The following is a 25337-nucleotide window of genomic DNA, read 5'->3' as shown; positions in this document are numbered from 1 at the left end:
CCTTCCTGTTGATAAAGGGAACATTATACAAGTGATTACACTTCCCCGCCTCCCACCCCCAGTAGAGCACATAGGAACAAAGAGAAGCCACAGTATAAGCATAATACTGACCCCACCATCATAAGTGGAAGATTTTTTTTTTCTTCCCCAGGAAAAATTTTGCTTTCCTAAGTTTCAGTCCTGTTCCCAATTCAGCCTTGTAAGGTAAAATATTAACAGTAATGAGCACACAGAGGACTCGAAGAAATATTCCTTCAATTCTTTTAGAGAAAAGCTCAGAATTGGGGCAAACCACCTTAGGCATTTCCTCCCAGGAACAAAATGCAGGATCATTTGAAAAGTCTGTAGGATACTGACAAAGGTTGGGAACCCTGCAGGTAAAAAGAAGAGCGTGTGTGTGTGGACAGAGGGGACAGAGGAAAAGCATGCTGGTTTGTGCGATGTCAACTTGGTTAGGCAAAAACCCATACTTTCCCAGATTTTCATACCCTGCATGGTCTTGAGTTGCACTTGGCCAAAGATGAATTGATGCGAGCTCTGGAGGGCAGTGGTGAAAGCCAGCCATTATGCTCTGAATGTTGTTGTGTCTCCTAAAGTCTTGCCGTGAGCTTCCCCTTTGCAGACCCACACTGGTGGCTAAACACACTTGACCTCACACAGATTCACTGGTTGGTGACTTGACTCACCATGCATCTCCCCTCCTGGACTTTTACTTCCCTGCTTCTCCCATGATTGTATAAGATCAAATTCCTGTAGTTCTGTAACTTGAGTGTTTCTAGCTCCCTGGGATGAGCCGTGACTGACACAAGTGACAAGGGGACTAGATGTGTCACTTCAACTCACCATCATGAGTACTCCCAAGGGAAAGGTCTTGCTTAGCACTTGGAAAAATGAGATATTGCAACTTGTGTTCCCAGGTGGTAGTGGTATTCATTCATTCATTTATTCATTCACCACATATACAGAAAATTCTCAAAATGTGCCAGCTATCCTTGGCAGTGAGGGTACAGTTAAACTAAAATAGGCTTATCACACAATTCATTGTCCAAATCAGATCCGTTTGAGAGTGAAAGGGGCACTGTTAATAAATATACCAGTAAAGCAGGCTTACATTGGTGCTGTGCTAAGCAAATCAGGACACAGATGAAATAGGCTCTGGTTATCTTAGTTATCATGGTACCAACAGTCAAGTCAGAAAGACATAACTTAAAGATAATCTCACAAATAAATGTAGGGGCTTCCCTGGTGGCGCAGTGGTTGAGAGTCCGCCTGCCGATGCAGGGGACACAGGTTCGTGCCCCGGTCCGGGAAGATCCCACATGCCGTGGAGTGGCTGGGCCCGTGAGCCATGGCTGCTGAGCCTGCACGTCCGGAGCCTGTGCTCCGCGACGGGAGAGGCCACAACAGTGAGAGCCCTGTGTACTGCCAAACAAACAAACAAATAAACCAAAAAACCCAAATAAATGTAAACTTACAAAGATGAGAAGGGCTAAGAAGAAGGGGTCCACTGATGGGGTTACACAAACACAGAGAGAAAAGGGGTCAGCTAGGGTCGCCGAGGATTCAGGTCATTCACATGTCCCCATGTGCATGGGTCAGTGTGCAGGTAAAGCCCATATGAAAGTACAATAAGTTAGGTGTTCATGAGTTGGGTTTTGTCTAGGCTGGAAGAGGGCCCTTGGTCTAGAATTTAATCTGTTATAAGTAAAGGATGCTGACCTGGGTAGGAGGGAACCTCTTCCATATATTCCATTTTCATCTTTATTCTTTTACTTTTAGGCCAGAGATTTTGGTCTAAGCGTAGACCTCACTCTTTGCTAGCTGTTGGACAAACTCCCTTTTCCTCCCCTTCAGTCTTAGTGTTCTCATCTGTAAAATGGTTATCATAGTAGCAATCTATCTCATAAGATTGTTTTAGACATAAAATAAGACAAAAAATGTAAATGCTTAGATAGTGCTTGACAATTAATAACATTCATATAAATATTACTTCTTTTTGCTATTATGAGTATGGTTTCTATTATTACTGGGTTACAGAACTCTTCAGGGAAACTCTTTCGTACAGTTATTCCCCAAAGAAAGATAAATCATTATTAAGTGCTTCTCTGTCTCTTTAATTTAATCCCTATGGATCTAAAACATGATTATTTTCAGAATGTCTAAAACATTACAAAAATGAAGAAAATAAATTTCCTTTATTTCTACATCTTAGAGATAAATATTGTTGACATTTTGATTTATTTCCTTTCTATCTTTTGCTGTGAATTTTTAGGTGATTGTGTTAAAGTATATAACATATTGTATATGCTGAATTTTTTGAGCTTATTTTTTCTGACTTAAAATTTATACATGTTTATGGTAGAAAACTTAGAAATGCTTACAGAATGCTGACTCGTAGCATTGAAAATATACAGCTGCTAGTTAATATTGTGGGTGTCTTTTCTTATAGCCTTTTTCTATGTTTTTAAAGACACATAGTTGAAACCATACCATGCACACTGATTTTAAGCACTAACAAGGGGACATTTATAGATCCTATAGGAGACCTTCGTAAAGAATTATTCACCAGCAGCTAATATCAATCCCTGAGTGGATTTATTAGGTTTTCCTAATTAAAAATCGCCAATCACTGCTGTCTTCAACGTGAATTTTAAAGGGGCCAGAAATCATTACTCAAGTACTTGCAATGCAATTGGGCATTATATTTTCTACGCATTTTTAATTTTATGAATAAAGGAAACAAATAAAACTTTAATACTCCTTCTAATTCAGTGTCCCCGATACTTAAGAGTTTAGCCACAGCTGACAAGGGAAGGTACAAGTAAAAACAGTTTTGATCTCAGGTGTCATTAATCATGGCTGTTACCAAGGGAGTTAAACCAAGGGAAGCATTCCAGGGTCAAGTTTCACCCCTGAGGTGCAGAATGGTCTGATAACGTGGGAAAATTCTCAATTCTAGGTCTGGGATGAATGCGAAGGAAGGGAAACCTTAACAGATCTTTTATGCCATTCTCAGTTGTGTAGAAAGGGTGAGGTAAAAAGATGAGTCAGACAGACGTGATCTGGGTGACTTTGTAGAAAGCAATATGGTTATGTTACGTTGTTAGTTATGTTAGCATAAGTTACGCTATGTAGACTATATATATACATATATATGTTAGAATTACATTCCGATTTATCTCTCATCCAACTGAAACTGTTCAAAATCCCAGGGTCATTTTCTGAGTGACTAAAGGTTTAAGTCTTTCTCTTGGCCATCTTGACAAGGTAAAATGCACCGACAACGTATTTTCCTCTGTGCACGTGACTCAGTTGTCTTCTTAGGGTGCAGTCTTCTCAACTGTACTTAGAGGTGCTGGACAACTGCTATTCAACCTATTCCAGTGGCTTATCAAATTTTTCTTTACTTTTGAAATTCAAAACTTCTGCCAGGATGTAGAGAATGATCTCATTCTCCAATGAATTTAAGCATAAAGGTACTATCACATTTTCAAAATCACATGTAGCGCCTCAGTTGGCATTTCCATGCATATGAGACACTGTGGTCCAATCCTCTGATTGGTACCATTCTTATCTTTCTGAGCCAGAAGCAGAAAGTATGCACATTTCCATCAATTTTATAGTCATTGGACATTCCCTCAAATTCTGGAAATAGTTGCCCATCCGTTCTTCTTTTCAGAGCTGTACGCATCATTATTAATTCATTGATTGATTGAAGATGCATGGATTTTTAGCCAGAAAAATCAGAAAGTGAAGCAAAATGTTAGAGGAAGCTGGGCGGGCTCTCTTCAAGGACTGTTAGCCAGATGTCTTTTTAGAATGTGAAGGCTGAACACATCCTGTGTGATAAGGGGATGAGATTCGATTCCATTTATATAAGTTACGTCTGCCTACTAAGTCAGGCCCTTGACTGCATCAAAGAGGGCTTTTGTTGGACGCGCTGGATAATTGCTTCAGTTCTCCAGTTAGGACATATATTTTGCCGAAATGGTGTTCACGGGAGTGGGGGATGGTTGGCCTCGTTGGCGAGTCTGTTTTTATAAGCCGGCTGTTTTCATCTTGCTCTTCTTTGGACATAATGAGGTTTGTAAAGTGATTTTAACTATATGTCTGAACATGTAACCCTCTTCACCTCTGTCTCCTCGTGATTTCATAAGCAGCTGGTGTTGCTGTGGCAGTTTAACAGAATAAACTTGTTCTTTGGGAGACATCTGTATCCAATAGAGACTATCTCTGGCATGTCTGTGTCCCTTCTCCGTGTGTAACATGATGGAAGGCAGGCTCAGAGTTTGGGGTCCTTGAGCTATGTATGTGCTTCTCTGTATCATGAAGTGAACAGCCACTTCCTCTCCAAGTCTCGTAAATGATACGGGGATTTTCATTTTCCATCAAGAGGATGAGATTTTCTTTCTCCCTGTGATCTCAGAAGACCTTGCAGCTTGCACTTTGCAGAAAGTGAAGAAAAGGTCTTTAGGCCCTTGATTGTACCATCTGATCCACAGCCTCATAAATTCCCAACATACAGTGAGACGCAGCTTTTCATTTTGGTTTTGTAAATAAAAACGGTAGACATAAAACAAGCCATAATTGATACTCAAAGTTGAACAAACTTGTGTGATGCCTGTAAATATCAAATTCATATCTGTGTCTTCACTTTGTTTCCTGAATTTCCCATTCAAAGAAAATAACTTATAAAATAGTCTTAGAAAATATAATTTTGCTTATAAATTCTTATAAGTTATGTGAAAAGAACCATAAATAGACTAATGTGCTTTCATCTGATCTTGTCCCAATTAGAATAAAGGAGTTTGCTTAACATAGAGAATATCTAACAAAGTTAATGGTCTATAACAATGGTTCTCACTGTGTGGTCCTCAAATGTGGTCCCCAAATTTCCCTTGAAATTTGTTAGAAATGCAAATTCTCAGGCTCCATCAAAATCAGAAGATCCAGGGATGGGCCTGTGTTCTAACAATCCCTCCAGGTGACTGTGATGCTTTCTAAAGTCCTCAAACCACTGGTCCTTAAAGGGTGATTGGTGAAATAGAGTTGCAAATAAAATTAATATCTCTACAGTGTGTTTATTTAGGTAGTCATGAAGTAACTTTGGGGCCGGGCTACTTTTTCTGTGAGGAATCACTTGAGTGATCTTCTGATCTACCCATATTAATTAATCCTCACAAGGATCCCATGTGGTAGATTCTTTTACTCTTACTTCAAGATGAGGAAACTAAGGTTAACTACTTTGCCCATGTCACCCAGCTTAATCACCAGTGGAGGCCCGATCTTACTTAGGAAATCCGGAACTTAGAAATGGTCACCTCTCCCTGGGTTTGCAGGGATCTGAGGAAGGGGCTGGAGCCTTTACACAGGAAACCCAGGAACCCTCGAGGGGGAGGGTCTGAGGCTGGACCTGCTCCCAGAAGTCCAAAGTTAAGGAAGCTTCTCAGGAAAAGTAGGATACAACTTAATATGGCAAAGAGCTTGTGCTCGCTGATGTCTAAGCATCTTTGTCCCTAGAATCACACTCAGATATAGCATAGAATTGAGTAGGTAAGTCTGTTTCTCAATGTCACACCTCACCCTAATAGAATGACTTCTCATATTTTACTCCTAATGGATACTTTTCACAGATTTCAATGTTCAAGTCCAGTGTTACTGACGCTAGAAAAGTTTGCTTCCCTGTGGAATGAAAATAAAGGTCCTGGTTGATTGGCTCTCCTGGGGATTATTTGAAATGTGCAGGCTAAACCCACTTGTGAGTTTTCAGAGGTGTCTGATTACACTCTTCAGAGTTTACTTTCCTTCTGCTCTGACTGAAACTTGTGTAAGATAGTAAAGTTTCATTTAGCTAGAACGAAAGCAGATGGAATGTTCAAATCTTAAAATTTCTCCTGGATTGTCACCATGAGGCATTACATTGCAATATCATTGGTAAGAGCATTTTGTGGTATTAGTTTGTGTACTAATGGTTTGAGAAAAAATGAATCAGGAAACGTTTAGTGTGGGAAAAGTGTGGAATTATGATATAACGAAGATTTACTCTTTGCTTCCTTCTATTGGTTTACATCCATTACTGGGACAGTTCCTTCTCGGTGCCTAACTCGGAGAGCCCGGGTCACGAATGTTCTTCTAGGCCTTTCAAGGATAGGTGAACAGAACCCACGAGCCCAGAGTCCCCTTTCTAACCGACATCCACGGAGAGAGTGAATGTTCCCCATCTCCCCCACAAGCCCTAGTCCGTTTTTGGTCACCTCTTCCACATCTGGCTGCGGTCTCCTGTGCTCACCTGCTCTCACAGCTGGGGCTGCTCAAGTGTCGGGTGCAGCCGGCTGAGCAGAGACCTTGGGTGTGCCTGGTGGGCCACCTCGCTCCTCATTGATGAACGTGGCCAGAGTCGTTGGCAGTGGTTAGAACCCCTGTCAGAGTTACCTAGACCTCTCAGTCACTGCCACTTCGCTTTCTCCTGGGTTTCCCTGTCACCACCATGGGCTAAGAATGCCACCTGCTGTATCAATAAGCAAAGGATGTTGTGACCATCAAGCCACCAGCAGCCACCCCCAGCAGTGCACCCTGAGGACACTCATGATGAGAAAGCACAGGACACTGGCCCCAGAGAGCTGAGGTGCACATCAAAGGAATGATTTCAGTGAGCCCAGAATTGGCATCTTCCCATACACAGAAAAGCACTAAACTCATTAACTTGAGATGTCTGGTTTTCCTTAATTAACAGTTACCTTTTGATGTTCTGTCTACCTGGTCTTTGTTGCAAAAACTCCTGTATATCCTGGCTCTTCCCTGACCTCTTCAGAGCGGTTTCTCAGAGCTCTCAGAGGTGCTGTGAACCAGGCTTAAATCCTCAGTTTTTTCTGCTGAATAAAACATAACTCTCAACTTATAGGCTGTGCATTTTCTTTTTTTTCAGATGACACCACTATGCCACTGCTGTCTTCCATGATTTTATTTTTGTTTTTGTCATAGGCCAAAACAGAACAGAATTGTTGGAACAGAAAAAGACTTGAGGTACAGTCTTCCAGGGATGAAAACACCAAGGTGCTTGGTGATCAGTCTTTCCATTCTCCCAGTAACATTACTGTGCCTGTTTAAGAGCCAGCTTCTTTGCATAGGAAAGTGATATGTAACCAAATTCAAGACAATTTGGTAGTGTCATAAAATCAATCCCAAAAGGCTAAGTTAACTCTTAAGTTTTCACAACTGCACCAAACCTAGCTAATTGCTTACATAGTAGATGACGAATTACCATTTACCAAACACACATTTAAGCGACAAAGCCCTTCTTGAGCCATAAACGTGTTAAAATTAAACTTAAGGATTTTTTAAAAGAGTACCATCTTGATATTAAGATACAGAACCTAGATTGCTTTAGAATGGGAAAGAAAATTGAAAAAATTCATATAAAATTTTCTAGTCTAATTCTTTTCCTTTGTAGAAGGCTCTCTTGAAAGCCAGAAGCATTATGCTTTTAGGATCTTTTCAGGGAATAGGCTACACTGAGGTTCAGTTTGGATCTTATAAATGAGTGTATTCATTAAGAACTTAATTGTGGTAAGAAAGTAAATAAGTCAATACTCAAATCAAACCTCACCGCTTTTGAATTATAATCAATGTTCTTGAGTTCAGGCATGGCATCTGAGGATAGCTTCAGCAATATTACATGATTAAGAAGCCAGAAATCTATGCAAATCAAAGAGACATGATCAGAGCCTTCCTGGAGATAACCATGAACAGCTTGGTGGAGCAAAGCATGAAAAGATGCAAGATTTTTTTTTACATTTGCACCCTGAAGATGTTGTTGGAAGTGCAAACAAGTTACTTATTACTTACCCTTTTATAGGGCTTCAAAGTTGACCAAGCACTTTCATCTATCATCTCTTACCCTATAACCTAGGGAAGAGGTCTGGGCCAAATTCCCAGATGTGAAAGATGAGGCCATTGGGGAAAGAAAGATTAAGCCACCTGCCAAGGGTCCTATAGCTAACATAGAACGGGTGCTTTTGATGTCAAGACTCTTGGTGTCTCCATGATTCAGGACATGGCAGTGAACCCCACACTGTGGCCATGGCTTCTTTGCTCTAATAAAATGATGAAGGATGCAGTTACAGAAAGCAGCAAGTCATGGTATAGGGGATGAGTGATGACGACAGTGATGGGATTCTCATAGCCACCATTCATACTACCTAGTCCCTCCAGCCAAGACATGGTAGCTGATGAACTACACTTATGAGTCCTGCTATCACCATAGCTGATACCGACAAAGGGACACACCATCCATCAATGCCTCAGATGTATATATGCCCGGCACCTATATACTTGAGTCAGCTGTTAAGCATTCTACTTTCTTCATTGAAAAGCATGTATCCTTCTTGGATAGGTTCAACTTATGTCTCGAAGAAAAATATCATGACGTACATTTAGCAGAGATCAGTAGAAAATGGATATAGGCCCTCATTTATCAAGGTTGACCATTGGCAGAAGAGCATGAAAATATTTGGAATAGCTCTGTCTGCACCACATTCTGAAGGTGATAATAGAATGTCACCAGCAACACCATGCATAAATATTTCTATCTCCTTTCTGAAAAGGAAATACTATAGATTTTTTTATAGATACTATAGATTTTTTTTAAAGGAAGTGGGAAAGAAAAGTAAATATTTGTGTGTCTTTTAGTTTATCTGCAGGGGACAACTTTTCCTGGTTCTGAATTTCCACCCATTACCTCTCCTCAACCTCTCCCTGGCAGTCCTCCCTTTACTAGATCATAAGATCAAATTGGATATGGGAAATGTTATCCACACATGATGTCAGCAGACCTGTACTACTGCAAACATCCTTTGGGACAAGAAGTGCTCCTCTGTCTCTCCTGGGGAAGCAAGAAAGATGTGTCAATGTGATCTTAACATGAATATTGACTTATCATGTCCACATTTCAAGGTCTCTCCCTCAGACCCCAGGAGAAGGTCATATACCCCTTACCATCTGTAGGTTTAAAAAAGCAATTTAATGCATGCAGTGATTTAAAGCAATTTCAAAAGATGAACAGAAGATGACAATTGGTGAGTTGGAGCCATAAAGGACATAGCCAACTAGGGTACTTCAGAGCTGATGGAGAAGTACAAGCTTTGGGTCTTACAGGACACAATCTTCCCTTTGATACCCCTCCCCCATGGTTAGCATTACCTTACCTCAGCAGAGTTCAGATGATGCTTTAGATACTTCCAGAAGTTTACCAGGGATGTAGCTGATAACTGTAAGCAGGATTTCTGCCATTCTATTCCCTGTACTCAGTCTGTACATGATTTCACATCTTCAAACCAAATTGTGGCCAATTATGGTTTGACCCTGATTATGAAAATATTGAAGGCTTCAGTTTTTACTCCTTTGTGGGAGGATATGAGTGTATTTGTTTGTTCTGGCTGCCATAACAAAGTACTACAGACCAGCTGGCTTAAACAACAGAAATTTATTTTCTCACAGTTCTGGAGATTAGAAATTCAAGATCCAGGTGTCCACATCATTGTTTCTTCTGAGAAACAATTTAATAAACTTATTTTAACTTTATTACTCTGTAAAGACCCTATCACCGGGACTTCCCTAGTGGTCCAGTGGTTAAGAATCTGCTTTCCAATGCAGGGGTCGTGGGTTTGATCCCTGGTTGGGGAACTAAGATTCCACATGCCACAGGGCAACTGAGCCTCACAATCTAGAGCCTGTGAGCCACAACTAGAGAGAAGCCCACACACTGCAACAAAGAGCCCGCACACCGCAATGAAAGATACCACATGTCACAGTGAAGACCCCACATGCTGCAACTAAGACCTGACGCAGCCAAAAAATAAATTTAAAATAAATAAATAATGCAATGCCTGAGAGAATACAGGAAAATAAAAAGACTCTATTACTAAATACAGTCACATTCTGAGTTACTGGGGATTAAGACTTCAACATATGAATTTTGCAAAGGGGAGGGACACAATTCAGGACATAACAAATAGTATCCAAGTTGACTCAGAGGAGAGACAAATCTGAATCACCTCCTGTTGGCTCCATGATTTTCAGAAAAGAACACACATAAAAGACAGCTTCTTCCTCAAGATACTGGCGATATCAGCTAAGAGTCCTGCATTTTCAGTGTTGCCACTAGAACTGAGTGACAGTCTTTTGTATATAGACCTCAATTTTGGACCTTGAGTCAAAGATCATTTTCTCTTGGCTGAAGCTGTCATAATTTACTATTTATTTAGACTATAAATCCTGTCTACTGTGAAAGGATTGGAGGTAGTATATAACTTTAAACATAATGAAAAAAAGAGAAAAAGAATAATCATATGAAATTTAGAAAAGGAATAGATGTTACTAATTGCCTAGAAAGAGCTATAGATTATAGTTTGGCCTTAATTATTTTCTAGATTTCCTGGAAATGAAGGAAGACAGAGAATTACACTGAGATATGTTATCTTCATGGACAGTTAAAGAAAGCAGGCAAGCTTGTCTGTAGAGTACACTTTTTTCCTGGAACTAAACCCAAGAAGAAATTTATTGCCTAAGACATTTTGCAGAGATTTGAGTGAATTAAGAGTGTCAGATGTTGAATAAGGGATAGTGGATTATAAAATAGACAGTGTCTTCAAATAGGTTTAATGAAAGTAATTATTTATAATGAAATCTGTCTTATAGCTAACATTTGTGTTATAAGGGGAACATTTGGCATACTTCACATCTTTGGGGAAATAATATCCTTAGAGAACTCCTTTCTCCTTGGAGTGATTACTAGTGGGAGAAAGAAATCTTGAGACACTGAGTAAGCTACCGCATTATAGCACAACCCAACAATGAGTCTTTGGACATGCAATGGCATGTTAGAGATGATCTGGGCTTAGGAGCTGGCAAAACAAAGATTTTTCAAAAGAAAATACAGAACCATACCACCCAGCAATCCCATTACTGGGCACATATCCTGAGAAAACCATAATTCAAAAAGAGTCATGTACCGCAATGTTCATTGCAGCTCTGTTTACAATAGCCAGGAGATGGAAACAACCTAAGTGTCCATCAACAGATGAATGGATAAAGAAGATGTGGCACATATATACAATGGAATATTACTCAGCCATAAAAAGAAACGAAATTGAGTTATTTGTAGTGAGGTGGATGGACCTAGAGTCTGTCATACAGAGTAAAGCAAAGCAGAAAGAGAAAAACAAATACCGTATTCTAACACATATATATGGAATTAAAAAAAAATGGTTATGAAGAGCTTAAAGGCAAGACAGGAATAAAGATGCAGAGATAGAGAATGGACCTGAGGACACAGGGAGGGGAAAGTGTAAGCTGGGACGAAATGAGAGAGTGGCATGGACATATATACACTACCAAATGTAAAACAGATAGCTAGTGGGAAGCAGCCACATAGCACAGGGAGATCAGATTGGTGCTCTGTGACACCTAGAGGGGTGGGATAGGGAGGGTGGGAGGGAGGGAGACGCGAGAGGCAGGAGATATGGGGATATATGTATATGTATAGCTGATTCACTTTATTATTAAGCAGAAACTAACACACCATTGTAAACCAATTATACTCCAATAAAGATGTTAAAAAAAAAGAGATGTGGCACATATATACAATAGAATAGTATTCATCCATAAAAAGAAGCGAAATTGAGTTATTTGTAGTGAGGTGGATGGACCTAGTCTGTCATACAGAGTGAAGTAAGTCAGAAAGAGAAAAACAAATACCGTATGCTAACACATATATATGGAATCTAAAAAAAAAAGAATGGTTATGAAGAACCTAAGGGCAAGACAGGAATAAAGATGCAGAGATAGAGAATGGACCTGAGGACACAGGGAGGGGAAAGTGTAAGCTGGGACGAAACGAGAGAGTGGCATGGACATATATACACTACAAAATGTAAAACCGATAGCTAGTGGGAAGAAGCTGCATAGCACAGGGAGGTCAGCTCGGTGCTTTGTGACCACCTAGAGGGGTGGGATAGGGAGGGTGGGAGGGAGACGCAAGAGGGAGGAGATATGAGGATGTATGTATATGTATAGCTGATTCATTTTGTTATAAAGCAGGAACTAACACACCATTGTAAACCAATTATACTCCAATAAAGATGTTAAAAAAAAAAAAGAAAAGCATGGGATGCTATATGTTTTATGTAGCCAGCTTCCAAGATAGTCCTCCAATGATCCCTGCCTCCTGGAATTCATGGCTTTTGTAGTTCTCTTCCACATTGTATCGGGGTCTGTCTGTGTGACCAATAGGATACAGCAGAAGTGACAGTATGTCATTCCAAGGCAAGGTCATTAAAGGCACGTGGTTTCCCGCTTGCTATCTCTCATCCTCATTCTTGGCTCACTCACTCTGGGGGAAACCAGCTGGCATGTCATGAGCAGCCCCATGGAGAGTCCTATACGGCAGGGCTTCCTGCCAGTAGCCATCAAGTGAGGTTGGAAGTGGATTCTTCAACCTGCCAAGGCTTCAGATGACTACAGCCAAGGATGATGTCGTAACTGAAAGGCCCTGAGGCAGAATCACCCAGTAAACTGCTCCCAAGTTCTGTGAGATACAGAACTTGTGATACAGTTGTAATACGGTTCTGTGACCCACAGAAACTGAGATAATAAATGTCTATTGCTTTAAATTGCCAAATTTGGGGGTATTTTGTAATCTATAATAGGAAACTAATAACAGCACTCAGTTGCAAAACGTTTGCATTGCTGCCATGCAAATGCATTTTCTCTCCTGCTGCAACATCATCTCCTCAGAGAAGCTTTCCCTAACCAAGTCAGCTGTGGATATCTGTCCTTCTGGTGTCACTGAGCTCATACAAACTCTGACCTGAGCAAATTATATATAACAGTCCTTTCCCTCTTCCTGTGCATTACTGCACATTCCCAGATATGCCACTTAAAAAATAAAGTAATAGTAGTGACATAAGACCTGCATAACCAAGTATTTCTTTGACATTTTTAGAATATTTCACGTCTTCAGCCCGACCTTCTATTATGTCTTTCCGTAGTCAGATCTAACTGCCCTGCCCCAAAGAAAACACTAAGAGGCAGCACATACAAAAATGTAGCTGTGTTCTTTGGAAATTGTTTCCCTAGAACGCTGGTTACTTCTGATTATCAATGGTATTCATTCTGCTATATTCTTCCAGAAAAAAATCTGGCTAGGGGATTTTAAAAGTCAGTACAAAAGACACATTTCACTACCACATTGGAAAAAATATTGTGTTTGGCAAAGGGGAGACTTCTGGATGCCATCAGCAAATACCCTCATCTTTAGTCCTAGTAACCAGAGCTGAGAAAAAAAAAATCTAAGCCATGAAGTCCTGTCTGCATCCTAATTCAGATGGGTTATTTATCCCCTTGGCTTTCTCCTATAGGGTTTCAATTTTGTTGGCTGAGTCAAACATCTTTCTTGTCCTTATTCCAGCATCAATAGAATATCTCTATTCTTTTACTCTTCTTAGTTGGACAGATTGGCAAGATTTAGAGTGATTTTGATAAAAATTGAGGGCAGACGCAACACTCAATATTTTTGATAGATGTGGCTCCATTGTTGTTTTGTTCTGAGTCTCAAAAAGCTAAATAAAATACTGAGCAAGTGAGAGTTTCACAAACACCAGAAACTTTTATGAGATGGCATCCGTGCTGGGTACTCCTCGACCAACTATATACATGTTTGTATATGTATACATTATCTATCTATCTATCATCTATCTATCTGTCACCTACCCAACCATCTTTTTACATGAAAACCAGTCTGTCATGTAAAATATGAACAATGGTGATACTTCCCAAAAATTTGACCCCTTAACTCTTGTTGTCATATCTTTTAATATAGAAATTAAACGATTCTTCCAAATATTAACAGAAAATCAGTGGCGGAACCAAGAAGCAAATTCTGGACTCTTAAATTCTAATCTGATAATTAATTAACTTGATCAGATCTGATCATGTTATAAAAAGTTAAAGGCAACTTTTTCTCTTTGTATTTGTAATATGTGCCAGGGGCAGAGTTGGTCAATTATCTCTGTGTTTGCTCTTTTGGAGTCTGTAGGAGGGACCTGATCTTAGCACAAGAGCATATTGAAGTTCTGCTACCACGGACTTCTAATGTCAAGAGGAATGCTGGTGGAGACATTAAGAAATTACTGTAGGGCTTCCCTGGTGGTGCAGTGGTTGAGAATCTGCCTGCTAATGCAGGGGTCACGGGTTCAAGCCCTGGTCTGGGAGGATCCCACATGCCGCGGAGCAACTAGGTCCGTGAGCCACAACTACTGAGCCTGCGCGTCTGGAGCCTGTGCTCCGCAACTAGAGGCCGCGATAGTGAGTGGCCCTCGCTTGCCGCAACTAGAGAAAGCCCTCACACAGAAACGAAGACCCAAGACAGCAAAAATATATAAATTAATTAATAAACTCCTACCCCCAACATCTTCAAAAAAAAAAAAAAAGAAATTACTGTAGAAAGCTTAGAGACATCCCAAATGCTAGACCAAGGTAAATTCAGGGACATTTGGAAATTGTTAATAAAGAAGTAGAGAATAAATGAGCTAAGTGCATTTGGTTTGAGCCCTTTGGCAAGACTCTCTGCTTTCAGATTAGTGGTGGGGAGAGGTTTTAGGAAGGTTGGAAAAAGGGCCTGTAAGAACTTCTACTCTTTGTTCGGATTCTGCTAAAGAAGGATGGTGGTTAAAAGTAGTTTTCTGAAGGATTAGGAGTTCAGATGTGCATAAATCCTACTGAGGCTAACTGCTTGATGCTAAGTTGAAGCAGACTTAAATTTATCTCTATGCTAATGATAACTTGGAATATAATCAATGACACCTAGAGCTCATCTGCTACACAATCCATGTCTATTGCACCTATTACAACCCAAACAAAAAGCAAAGGGTTTTTTTTAGTTACATAAAGGTGTGGGACCAGCAGGTCTTCCTATGACAAAGGTGAAGTGAAATGAGAAATTTCTAGTTGTAATCCTTTCAACAGAAGTTGGAACACATCTAAAATGAAACTTAATCTTTAAAAAGTTCAGTTATTTGTATTTCTAGTCCATTCCTGGACATATAGAAAGGATATGTTTGGGCATTCATTAAAAGCAAGACAAGAGACCTACAAACCATTCGTTCCTGTGATGTTCTACCAGAAACAAAATGTCATAAAGAACCTTGACACTTTTCTCTCAGTGGCTTTTTGAAATTTTTTCAAATTTTTAAGCCCACATCTATTGAGGGCTTACCTGTAGTTTTGTAGCCATTTTCAAGAGACTTGCTGATACTCACTAATCATTTACATGAGGGACCCTGGATTCTAACGGGAGCAAAATTTACCACTGTAAACACTGCACGAGCAGGACCATCCAGGGAAATGAATAGGAAATGATGAATGATGAGGGAACATCTACAAATAGATCATGAAGTTTTGAGTTTGGCAAAAAAAAAAAAAAAAAAAAACCCAAAACAAAAAACCTCCGAATTTGTTAAACTTATAGTTTATAGCTATGGGGTAATGAAGTCTCTGCATGCTGTATGGAATTCAACTTGGAGAAATGGAGTGGAATACCTCTGTGGTCTTCCAGATCAAGCCTCGTTATATTTCCAGGATCATCTCCAAAAATGCTCTGTGGCCTTGACAAATTGCTCCAGTGTCTGACAGTGGTATTTTCTGCTGAACGTTGGGCTACCCATGCTTAGCGGTGTTGTCTGAGAAGGTCTTTGAAATCACCAGAGAATGCACCTCACCCCACCGTCCAACCCAGGGACACATCTTCTGAAAACAGTTTACAACACAAGAGTAGCCAAACCCACCTAGCACAACTAAAAAAAATACAGAAGAATACAAAAGCAAAACAAAACAGGACTTAAACTTGAATTTGTATTTCATCAGTTGCCACAGAGAACTCTATGGGCAGTACTGTGAAAAAGGAGGTTAAGTACATAAAATTTATCTCACTCAAATCAAGACATAGTAACCTTTAAAAAAGTTTAAAAAGTTGCATTAGCTCAGTGTTTCTTAGTTTCAGCCAAATTCTCCCAAGGCCTTTCCTGGATTCCAGCTACTCCCAAGGTTTAACATTGGGTTCCCAAGCCCTGGAGAGGGACTTTGCTGTGGAGCTGCTGATATAATACTTTGCATTGAGTAGAAAATCAGATAAGAAAGGTCACTTTTCTCCGTGACCAGAGCAAGCTATTGACGGTGAAGAACTAGGCGTCGGGGCCCTGAAGCCACAAGGCCAACGAATTTCGGGTGAGGGAAGTTAAAGACACAGAGACAGTACCTGAGAACGTGTGGCTGTTCTTCTTGAAAAGCAAAAGGACTCGTTACATAACATGATCAGCTTTGAGGTTATTTTGCCACGTGCATGTGGGATTAAGCACACGTTTTAAAAGGAAAGGAGACTAATGCCCTCCCGTGGCGGTGTTTGTATTTCCCATCGCTTTCCCGTGTGCACTATTTTTAAAAGAAACATTACACACAGGAGCCCCAAGGTGAGGGTACCAGTGAAACAATGCCAGCTTGCAAATCCGGAGGAGATTTCGGTTTTCATTATGTGAGTTAGAGGTCATTATTTGAAGGGTTCTTTTTTTGTTGTTGTTGTTTTTCTCTCTCTTTTTTAAAAATCCATAGCCTCCTGGTCTCCAAACTTCCAGTGGTCATTATTCTTCGGGTGTTTAAAAATTATGAACATAAAAGAGAGCCAACTGGAGTCTCACAGTCCGAGTAGCTAATGGAAAGCTTGTGCTTCACGAACGTCATTCATACAGATCAACTATGTCATAAATCACATGCTGGCCTGCGTGGATGTAATGAGAACAAGAGATATGGTCTGAATTCTCCCTCTCTGGATCTTCTACTAAGACAAGGCTCTGTTCAGCAAAATGATCTCTTCAGGGGATTTACTAGGTGGCAAGGGAGCATGAAAAAACAATATTTCTCACATTTCTCCATTATTAGGCAGCAGGACTGCAAAATGAGAGACTGCACAGTTTAAAATCTAACGCAGTGCATTCCAGTTATACTGGATGTATAAAAATGTAAAATTATACAAAGGGAATCATGTCTATTTTGGTCTCCATCTCTAAAAGAAAGGCTTTGAGATAAAAATGAAGAAGGATATTTATCAGTTGTGACAGTTTTGTCCCTTTATCTACTTTCTCTTAAATGAAAAAGACCATGATAAGTTTGTTTAAATTCTTAATGTAAACACCCGTGAAGAATACATTCAGGATGTGAAACCCGGATTTTTTTTTTATTTTTTTATACAAGGTGGCTGTGTGTTCATTAGTGGTTGTTGGACGATTAGAGAAAGAGGAAGTACCAATTACTGGTTAATCTTTGTAATTAGAAATCGTCTCCCCTGTATCTTTGTGTGCTTATCTGGAAATGGGCTTAATAAGTCTACTACTCAGACTTTGGGAGACTTTTGGGGCTCTGAAAAACCAGGAGGATTATTGCCTGTGACTGCAGGGGAACAGGGATTAAAAGCTTTCCTATCACTCTTCCACTTTTTAATGGATTTCACTGTTTAGTTGATTATTACTGATAATTTCACATTTGCAACCCTGATAAAATTTGAGCTTTCAAAGAATCCAGCCTCAGTGAATTTACAAGTAAAATCCATTTCTTGGAAATTTTAACAGCTACTTAATCAATCTTACTTGGGCCATCCAGTACTTTTCAGATTATTGACACAGACCAGTTTTTAATAGAGACATGGTACACTGAGAAGCATCACTTATTCTCTCTGACCATTCCCATCATAAGTGCATAATGCTTAGGGTAAAACCAAAGAGCACAATGTTGGCTGAAGAACCCAAGGATTATTGAGGGGGGTACCTGCTATCTCCCTCTCCCCGAGCTAGATTCTGTGGAAATTATTATGGCAGTTTTGCTGGGCTATGGCTGTGTTCGGACTGTTTGTTGTTTCATATGCTGTTTGAAGGATAGTCAAGCTGCTTTGACGTTCTTAGAGTTTGTCCCAGAAATTATGTGTGAATGTTGTTTCTGCAAAATGTTCCCATACTTTAAAAACTATATTATGTGCGTATTGTATGTGTGTGAGAGAGAGCGTGTATGTGTATGTAGGAATTAATCTATGGGATGACCTTAGAATAAAAGAGAACTTTCTATTTCCATATGACTAACTCAAGGCGAAGGCAAGGTTAACCTAGAGTTAGAATAGCTAATATTATGATTATCTTAACCTACAGTAGAGAGAAATTGCTTCATCAACTTTATCAAATATTTTGTCCCTGAGTGAGCTCCACGTTTTGGATGTTCAAGTGCATCATGGCTGTGAAGCTCACCTTGTCTGAGTTATAAAATCCAGCTCAAGGATCTTCTCCCTGAGAGGAGTCCCTAAGCTTTAGCCTTCTCTCCATATAATGATGAAAATGATTTCTTTGGTGAACACCGTCAGGGCAAGACTCTCAGAGCTAGCATGGTGCCTGACACATACTGGGTTCTTAAAAAATACTTATTTGATGAATGAATGAAAAAATGTTGCCACTCTCCTTTGTATGTTCCCTTCTCCACCTTCCAGCTCCTTACATGATATTATTTGATCTGAGATCCTTTAGCGTAAGGATATTGTTTCTTATTCACCCGGAACCTATTACAGTACCTGGTCAATAAACTTCCGTTAAAGGAGTTAAGGGATGCTGAGTACCATCTACTCCTTCAGAAGAAAATGATTGGCACTCCCTGGGGATTCACTGTTCATGAAGAATGGATTGCATCATCCAGTTTCCATCATATGCTGAAAATCACATGGGCCAGGACAGAATTCAGACATACTGATCTCATCAGTATAAAATTCAGTAGCTGAGTGACCGGAGGGAGGAACATTCTACGATATAGAAAAGACCAGATTTGGAAATATTTAGGTCAGGGTTTTCAACTTTATTTTTTAATGATCTTTTAAAGCCATCCTTTGATACCTGGATGATGTTGACTGTTACTTCCTGAGCAACAATTTAGAGCTTAAATGTAGACTTCCTGGATGCTGCACGAGATCAGCATTCCAGCTGTACGTATTTCCTAGGATAGCTCTGCCAAAGATGTCACAGCTGTGCTGTTGACAGGCAGGGATGGTACCATAGCCAGCTCCCAAATGGCCATGTTCTTTCATCTCATGTGGTTTCAAACGCAAGTTGACCTGCTGACTTGAGAAGAAAAAAAAAAAAAAGACTCTACAAAATGGACCTGTGGCTTTAGGAGATAATGATGCACTCAAGGAAAGAAGGAGAAATAATCACTTCTTGAGTGCATTCTTGGTTGGTGTGTCCCCAGTCTGAGTGTCTATGAGGGTATTTCTTCCCTGGAGTGAACAACTTTGCCCACTTGATGGTCATCTTAATGAAACGTGCCTGAGTTGCTCTTTGGACAACTGGAGCTGTGTTTAGGCAAGTCTCAATGATGGCATGAGCATCCTCTGCAGACAGAGGGCGACAGGCACTCCCCTTGCCCTGCACCGCTCCTTCCTGCAACATTAAGAGCCCCTGTTGGTGTATGGAGCAGAAAGAAGGAACCATTTGACCAAGAGCGTGCAAGATGAAAACCAATTTTGTTTCACAGACTGTCTGTGTGAACGTTTTCACGCAATATTTACCCAGTCCCTAAAGAGTCTCTCTCCCTCTTCTACCGTCTATTAACTTCTCCCTGAACTAATCATGATTGCCGGCTATTGAACAAATGCACTACTTTTGGTGACTTTTCTGTGGAAATTTACACACAGTAGGCAATTTTACTGCATTATTTTTCCCTTAAAAATACTCGGTGTTTTTGGTTTCATGTTGCGTGCTCTTGGATGTCAAACTTCTTGAAGCCTTTTTTCTACTTCTCAACAAATGTCAATATAAGAAATCATGGACCACCAGGGCAAATGCATTTTATTGACTGCTAACCTTATTCTGAGATCTGGACAAGAATTGCATGGGTCTGTCTACCTTCGAGTTGAGGTTCCAAAGCAGTTAATAGTCCCATTGGTTTCCGTGAGAGTCATTAAGCAGCTCACATAGGGTGAGAAGAAGGTTGAAGACAACTACATTTAAAATCGATATCTCAAAACCGTTTTACTTGCTGAAGATGGAGTCTGTCATTCATCAATCAGTACTTACTTTCTGCCATGTTGATTTCTCAGATCTGAAGGTTTGGGTGAAGAGATATTTGGCATTCCTCTTTTTCCAACTGACTGATAATTTTTCCTTTTAGATCAAGTTGCCATATTCTTCTCCCAGGTCGTAACGCTCTAAGACTTTTTAAAAAATTTGTAACAACCAATGGTCAACGTAAGTTTGCAAATTTCTCCAGTGTTTGTAACCAGTGCCAGGGGAAGTATATTCAGGGCCACAGTTACTTATTTATAATTCTCAAATCTAGAAAGCTCTGCTAAAATAGCTTTCTTCATTATGCTTTTGCACAACTTAATTTGGTGACAAAACCTGACCTGAACGGATACAAGGCTATTTATAGCCTCTAATCATCTTATGTAGTTGACTATTTACATCCACTGCTGTAGAAATAGTAACACATTTATTAAGAGTGCTGGGCTTCCCTGGTGGCGCAGTGGTTGAGAGTCCGCCTGCCGATGCAGGTGAACGCGGGTTCGTGCCCCGGTCCGGGAAGATCCCACATGCCGCGGAGCGGCTGGGCCCGTGAACCATGGCCGCTGAGCCTGCGCGTCTGGAGCCTGTGCTCCGCAACGGGAGAGGCCACAACAGTGAGAGGCCCGCGTACCACAAAAAAAAAAAAAGAGTGCTGTCCAAGATTCTACCAGGGTGTTACAATATACTCCATAGATAACTTCCTAAAATGTGAAAAATTATAAATTCCGAAACACACCTGCCTCCAAAGGGTTGGTTAGGGAATTGAAGACCTAAATTAAACTGTGAAGGTAATGATTTTTCACTTACCTGCTAAGTTTCAGCGAAAGATAGTGAACTAAGGGGAATGACAGAACCATGGGTGCAACTTTAAAGGGACGACAAATTCAGTGACCCGACCTGCTCTCTACTTGGACATGAGGCAAGTCTCTCCCTCACTCTTGATTGTCACCATCTGAACACCAGGCTCCTTTGGCCAGGGTATTAAATGAGGCTTAACCCAATTACGAACATATTGCTTTATTTCTTGGTGGTAGTAAATTAAGGCTTTTTAGAGTCATACAGCACGCAGTGATTTGAACATTAGAATTAAAAAACAACAACAACAACGAGCATTCAATTTTGCAAAGGCAGGAAGGAAGCAATGTTTAAAAACAGATCAATTTCCTAGTGAGGCTTTTTGCTTGGTCTCTAAAAATCTGCTGAGCTGTTACCCCAGGAACCTGTGTCATAGGTACCTACAACAAGGGGAAGCAGAATGGGTGAAGAGAAGACGGGGGAAAAGGGAGAAACCGGGAAGGACAGTCCATGCTGGGCAATCGGTGTGAAAGTCGGCTTTGTCTCATGTTTGGAAGACGTTTAGGTGCTGTGGTCAGGTGGTGGGGATAAAGGTATTTGGAATGGGATGCCCCTTCTCTGGTTCTGGGAGCCATTTTGGACCTCTCCTCTCATTCCGGGAGAATTAAAGCAGCTCACTTGGAAGATGCCAGTGCCAAGGGTTAGGCACAATCCTTTGTGACTCTCAAATTCTGAAGCTTTAGACAGGGTCACAAGTCATACAGCAGGGAATGCTACCTTCAACCCCTTTCACGGTTCTAAACCTTGTGACCATCACTAGATACTATCCCCGGCCAAACAATTCCTTTTCCCCCATGGCACACAGCCTTGAGCGCACCTCTAAGCTGCTGGCGGTGTTGATTGGAGAGGAGGTCATATTTCATACCCTACCTCCTGCTTCTCAACGTAGGACAAAGCCACGCACGAGTGCAGCTGTCAAGTGGGGCGTAGGCTCGATCTGAAACCCATTCCACATGCTTGACTTGCAGACGCAGAGGTTCTGGGTTTGGGTGGTGGATCCTTTGAGAAAGAAATGGATGAACTGTTTGAACAGTGACGGAGGAGGGCTGTTGCCAAAGAATAATTTAAGAGAGGTCATGGGTTTATTAACAAAAAGCAATTAAATTTCATGAAAACAAGCAGTGGAATTTCTGGCATCCTGACTTCACATGAATGAGGATAGCAAATGGATTTCTATCCAAATAGGACCATTTAAAATGCATACTTGGCAATGACTTTAACGTTGTATTCCAAGGGTCTGGTTGGTGGACCAGCGCCTAAGTCTTACCATTCTGTTCCTTCTTCCGTTTGTGTGGCACTTTTGAGTGGACAGGATTTAAACTACCTGGAAGTCTGCTCTGCATCTTGGACGGAGGACATGCAAACAGTCACAGGGGAAGGCACACAAGGTGGCAATCTGCAAGATTAAACACTTATGACTTAACCCCAACAGGCTTCATGCGATGAAGTCTGGATGCACAAGGAAACAAATAGATGAGAAAAGTAGAAATGTGATCTGAATGACAAAGAACCGAGGCGTCTGTTCCTCCCAGCTGCAGGGCAGATGTGTGCATGCATGCCACGTGTGCAGTGAGAGGGATTTGAAAAACCCTAGAGGACATGTGTTCTCTTGGGCCTCCCTTGTTAATTAAAAATTATGAGTGCCTTTCCTCCTACTTGAAACCACTCAGAAAGATCAACCTGACTGGGGGATGTGGGTTTTGCTGTGATTAGGAATCCCATGGCCTCCATACAATGGTGTGGAGTGGAGTGATGCCGAAAGCATCTGTGTATGGAAACCATCCATCTAGCTGGGCAGGAGAAGATGACCAAGAGACTCGCTCACCAAAACAAACAGGCTGTGAGTGATACTTAGATCGGAGTGAAGGACATACAGGACGCCGGTGGTGGCGTGCCTCCTGAAAGCATTCACAGAATCAACACCCCTGGAAGAGGTAGAGGTCTCCTGTGCTCTATGCCAAGGAGCCTGTGTTTACTGCTGTCTCTATTCCCTCGGCTCTAAAATGGGCATGAAGCTAATCCTCGATCAGATCAGAGAATGTCCTCTCATTCGGTGCTGGAAGCCGAAGCCCAGAGAGGTCAAGTGCCTTGCCCAAGGTCACACAGCTCGTAAGTGGCAGAGCTGGGAGGTGGGGGAACAACGCAGGTCTCTTCCTCCACCGTGCTGCCTGCCACCAATGATTCTTTAAAAAGGTTTAGAAGCGCTTCATATATACCAGGTGCTGTGACGTTTATCTAACAAGAATTTGCTTGGGGGTGGGGCTGAAAAATGTGCTTTAGGCCAATCAAGAAGTTGAAAGAGGAGGCGGTCTGGAGAGCATTATTATTCTGATAATTTGCTGTCAGTGTAGGAGAGGGAGCAGTGGGGTAGGAGGGACCAGGGTGTAGACCTCGGGGCTGTGGCCAGGAGGAAGGAGACAGAGAGAAAAAGGCGCGTTCCTAAACACACTGCAATCCGCTTTCTGAGGTACATCCTTCTGAGACGAGAAACTGCCTACAAATGACCTGACCCCCCAAGAAACCATTGGCTGCGATAGAAATGTGCCCCCCAGCCTCCTTTCCTGGACCTCCGTTGCCCACGAGAAATAAGGAAAAAGAAAAGCCAGATTCCTAAGAACCTTCCTGGAAGAAAGAGCTGTTACGAGTGGGTGTCGGCGCTTACATACGCTGCTTTGAAAAAACATTTTGTTTCGTTCATGTCTGTATGAAGACAGCGACGGCTGGAAGCTGTCCCTTCAGAAGAAGGCAGGGTTGGTGTGCTCGATGACGCAGCGCTTGCAGTGGCGTTTCACGAAGCGCAGGGCCTCCACGGACACCTCGCAATCCTGCACGTTCAGCATCTGCAGGTCGAAGCAGTTGGCCGCCACGATCTGCAAGCCCTGGCCTGTGATGCTCTCGCAAGACTTGAGGCTGAGCCGCTTGAGATTGAAGCAGTTCAGGGCCAGGCACTCCAGGCCCGTGTCGGAGACCAGAGGGCATTTGCCGATGTCCAGAGACTTGAGTTTCGCGCAGTTCTTGGCGAGGTACTCCACGCCGTGGTCCGTGATGCCCTCGCAGCCCCTCGCGTTGAGGTAGCGCAGCTTGCCGCAGTACTTGGCCACGTAGCGGATGCCCACGTCGGTGACGCGGCCGCAGTGGGCGATGCTGAGGTACCGCAGGCGGGACTCCAGCTTGGCGATCTCTCGCAGGCCGAAGTCGCTGACGAAGCGGCAGTCGCTCACGCTCAGCTCCTTGATGGAAGCGCAGTAGATCATCAGGTAGCGGAGGCCCTCGTCCGTGAGGCGGACGCAGCGGCGCAGGTACAGGTGGGTCAGCTGCGTGCAATGCGCCGCGATGGTGTGCAGGCCTTCGTCCTCCAGCACGAAGCAGTCCGTCATGTCCAGGTAGCGGATGGAGATCTGTTTGCCATGCAAGGGGGACAGTTTAATGGAGGCCTCCCGGGTCAAGCTGATGCAGGTCACTTTGGAGCACCCTACACGAAGAGACAGAACACACGCTCAGAGCGACCTCCGAGAATTGGGGGGGGGGGGGCTGCGGGTGCAGTTGCGGGACTCCTTTACGGATTGCTAGCCCTCTCTGGATTCAGGTCCTGAGGTTACCCCTTCCCTTCCCAGCCCCTACGGAGGAGGAACGCCAAGAATGGGCTTTCCATGTTCATTTCATCCCTTAACGACTTTGGGTTTAAGAGGCTTTGGGGCTCTAGAATCAGAAAGATAATGGTTCCAATTCCAGATCCATCACTAGTTGCCTGACGTTGGGCAAATCAATCCTTCTCGGTACTTCCTTTGTCTTAAAATAAGGATGAGCACGTTCCCTGCAAGGTGGCTGTGAAGAGGCAATGAGACCATGTGTGTAAATATCCTGCCCTGGCCCTGGAAAGTTCGGGAAGCTCAGTAAAGGTTAGTTCTCACCCTACAATGGTCTGGTCCAAAGAAGTGAGATATGAGATAGAAGGGTTGGCCATGACCTGGGTGTGGCAGAAAGAGAGCATTGGCTTGGGAATCACAAACCAGTTCAGATCTACTTTTTATGGCCTGAGGCAGGAGGCTTAACTTTCCTGAGTCTCACGACTCTCCTCTGAAATGAGGATGAGTAGCTGGCGTGCCTCCACGGGGTATAATGAGGATGCAACGAGAGATAATGGATACGGACGTACTCTGAAAACTACGGCAAATGTATATACCAACAGTTATTAGTCTAACAAGGTGACCGTCTAGGGATTCAGTTCAACCCTCTTTGGTCAAGGAAGAACAATTGTGTCATCGGGATTATCCCTCTAGCCCCTCAACCAGTTTCCCTGCCCTGCCCTTACAATCTCTACGGTCTATTCTCCTCACAGCAGCC

At 42.0% G+C, this 25337-nt stretch overlaps 1 protein-coding gene across 3 annotated transcripts in view; it reads right to left on the bottom strand.

Moving 5' to 3' along the window:
• Window positions 1-21139: 21139 nt before the first annotated feature.
• FBXL7 (F-box and leucine rich repeat protein 7) overlaps window positions 21140-25337 on the bottom strand; it is a 416516-nt gene continuing 412318 nt past the window's right edge. For 2 of the 3 annotated variants that reach the window (XM_019951132.3, XM_073802028.1), the window contains one exon: window positions 21140-24465. In XM_019951132.3, the coding sequence (XP_019806691.1) occupies window positions 23729-24465 (737 nt within the window). In that variant the 3' untranslated portion in view covers window positions 21140-23728. The remainder of the gene's footprint in view (window positions 24466-25337) is intronic. The other variant, XM_073802027.1, reaches the window with a different exon arrangement.

This window comes from Tursiops truncatus, chromosome 3 (genome assembly GCF_011762595.2).
Source record: "Tursiops truncatus isolate mTurTru1 chromosome 3, mTurTru1.mat.Y, whole genome shotgun sequence".
NCBI classification, from domain to species: Eukaryota; Metazoa; Chordata; class Mammalia; order Artiodactyla; family Delphinidae; genus Tursiops; species Tursiops truncatus.
Note: the sequence above shows the minus strand (reverse complement) of the source record. Positions and strands in the feature narration are given on the sequence as shown.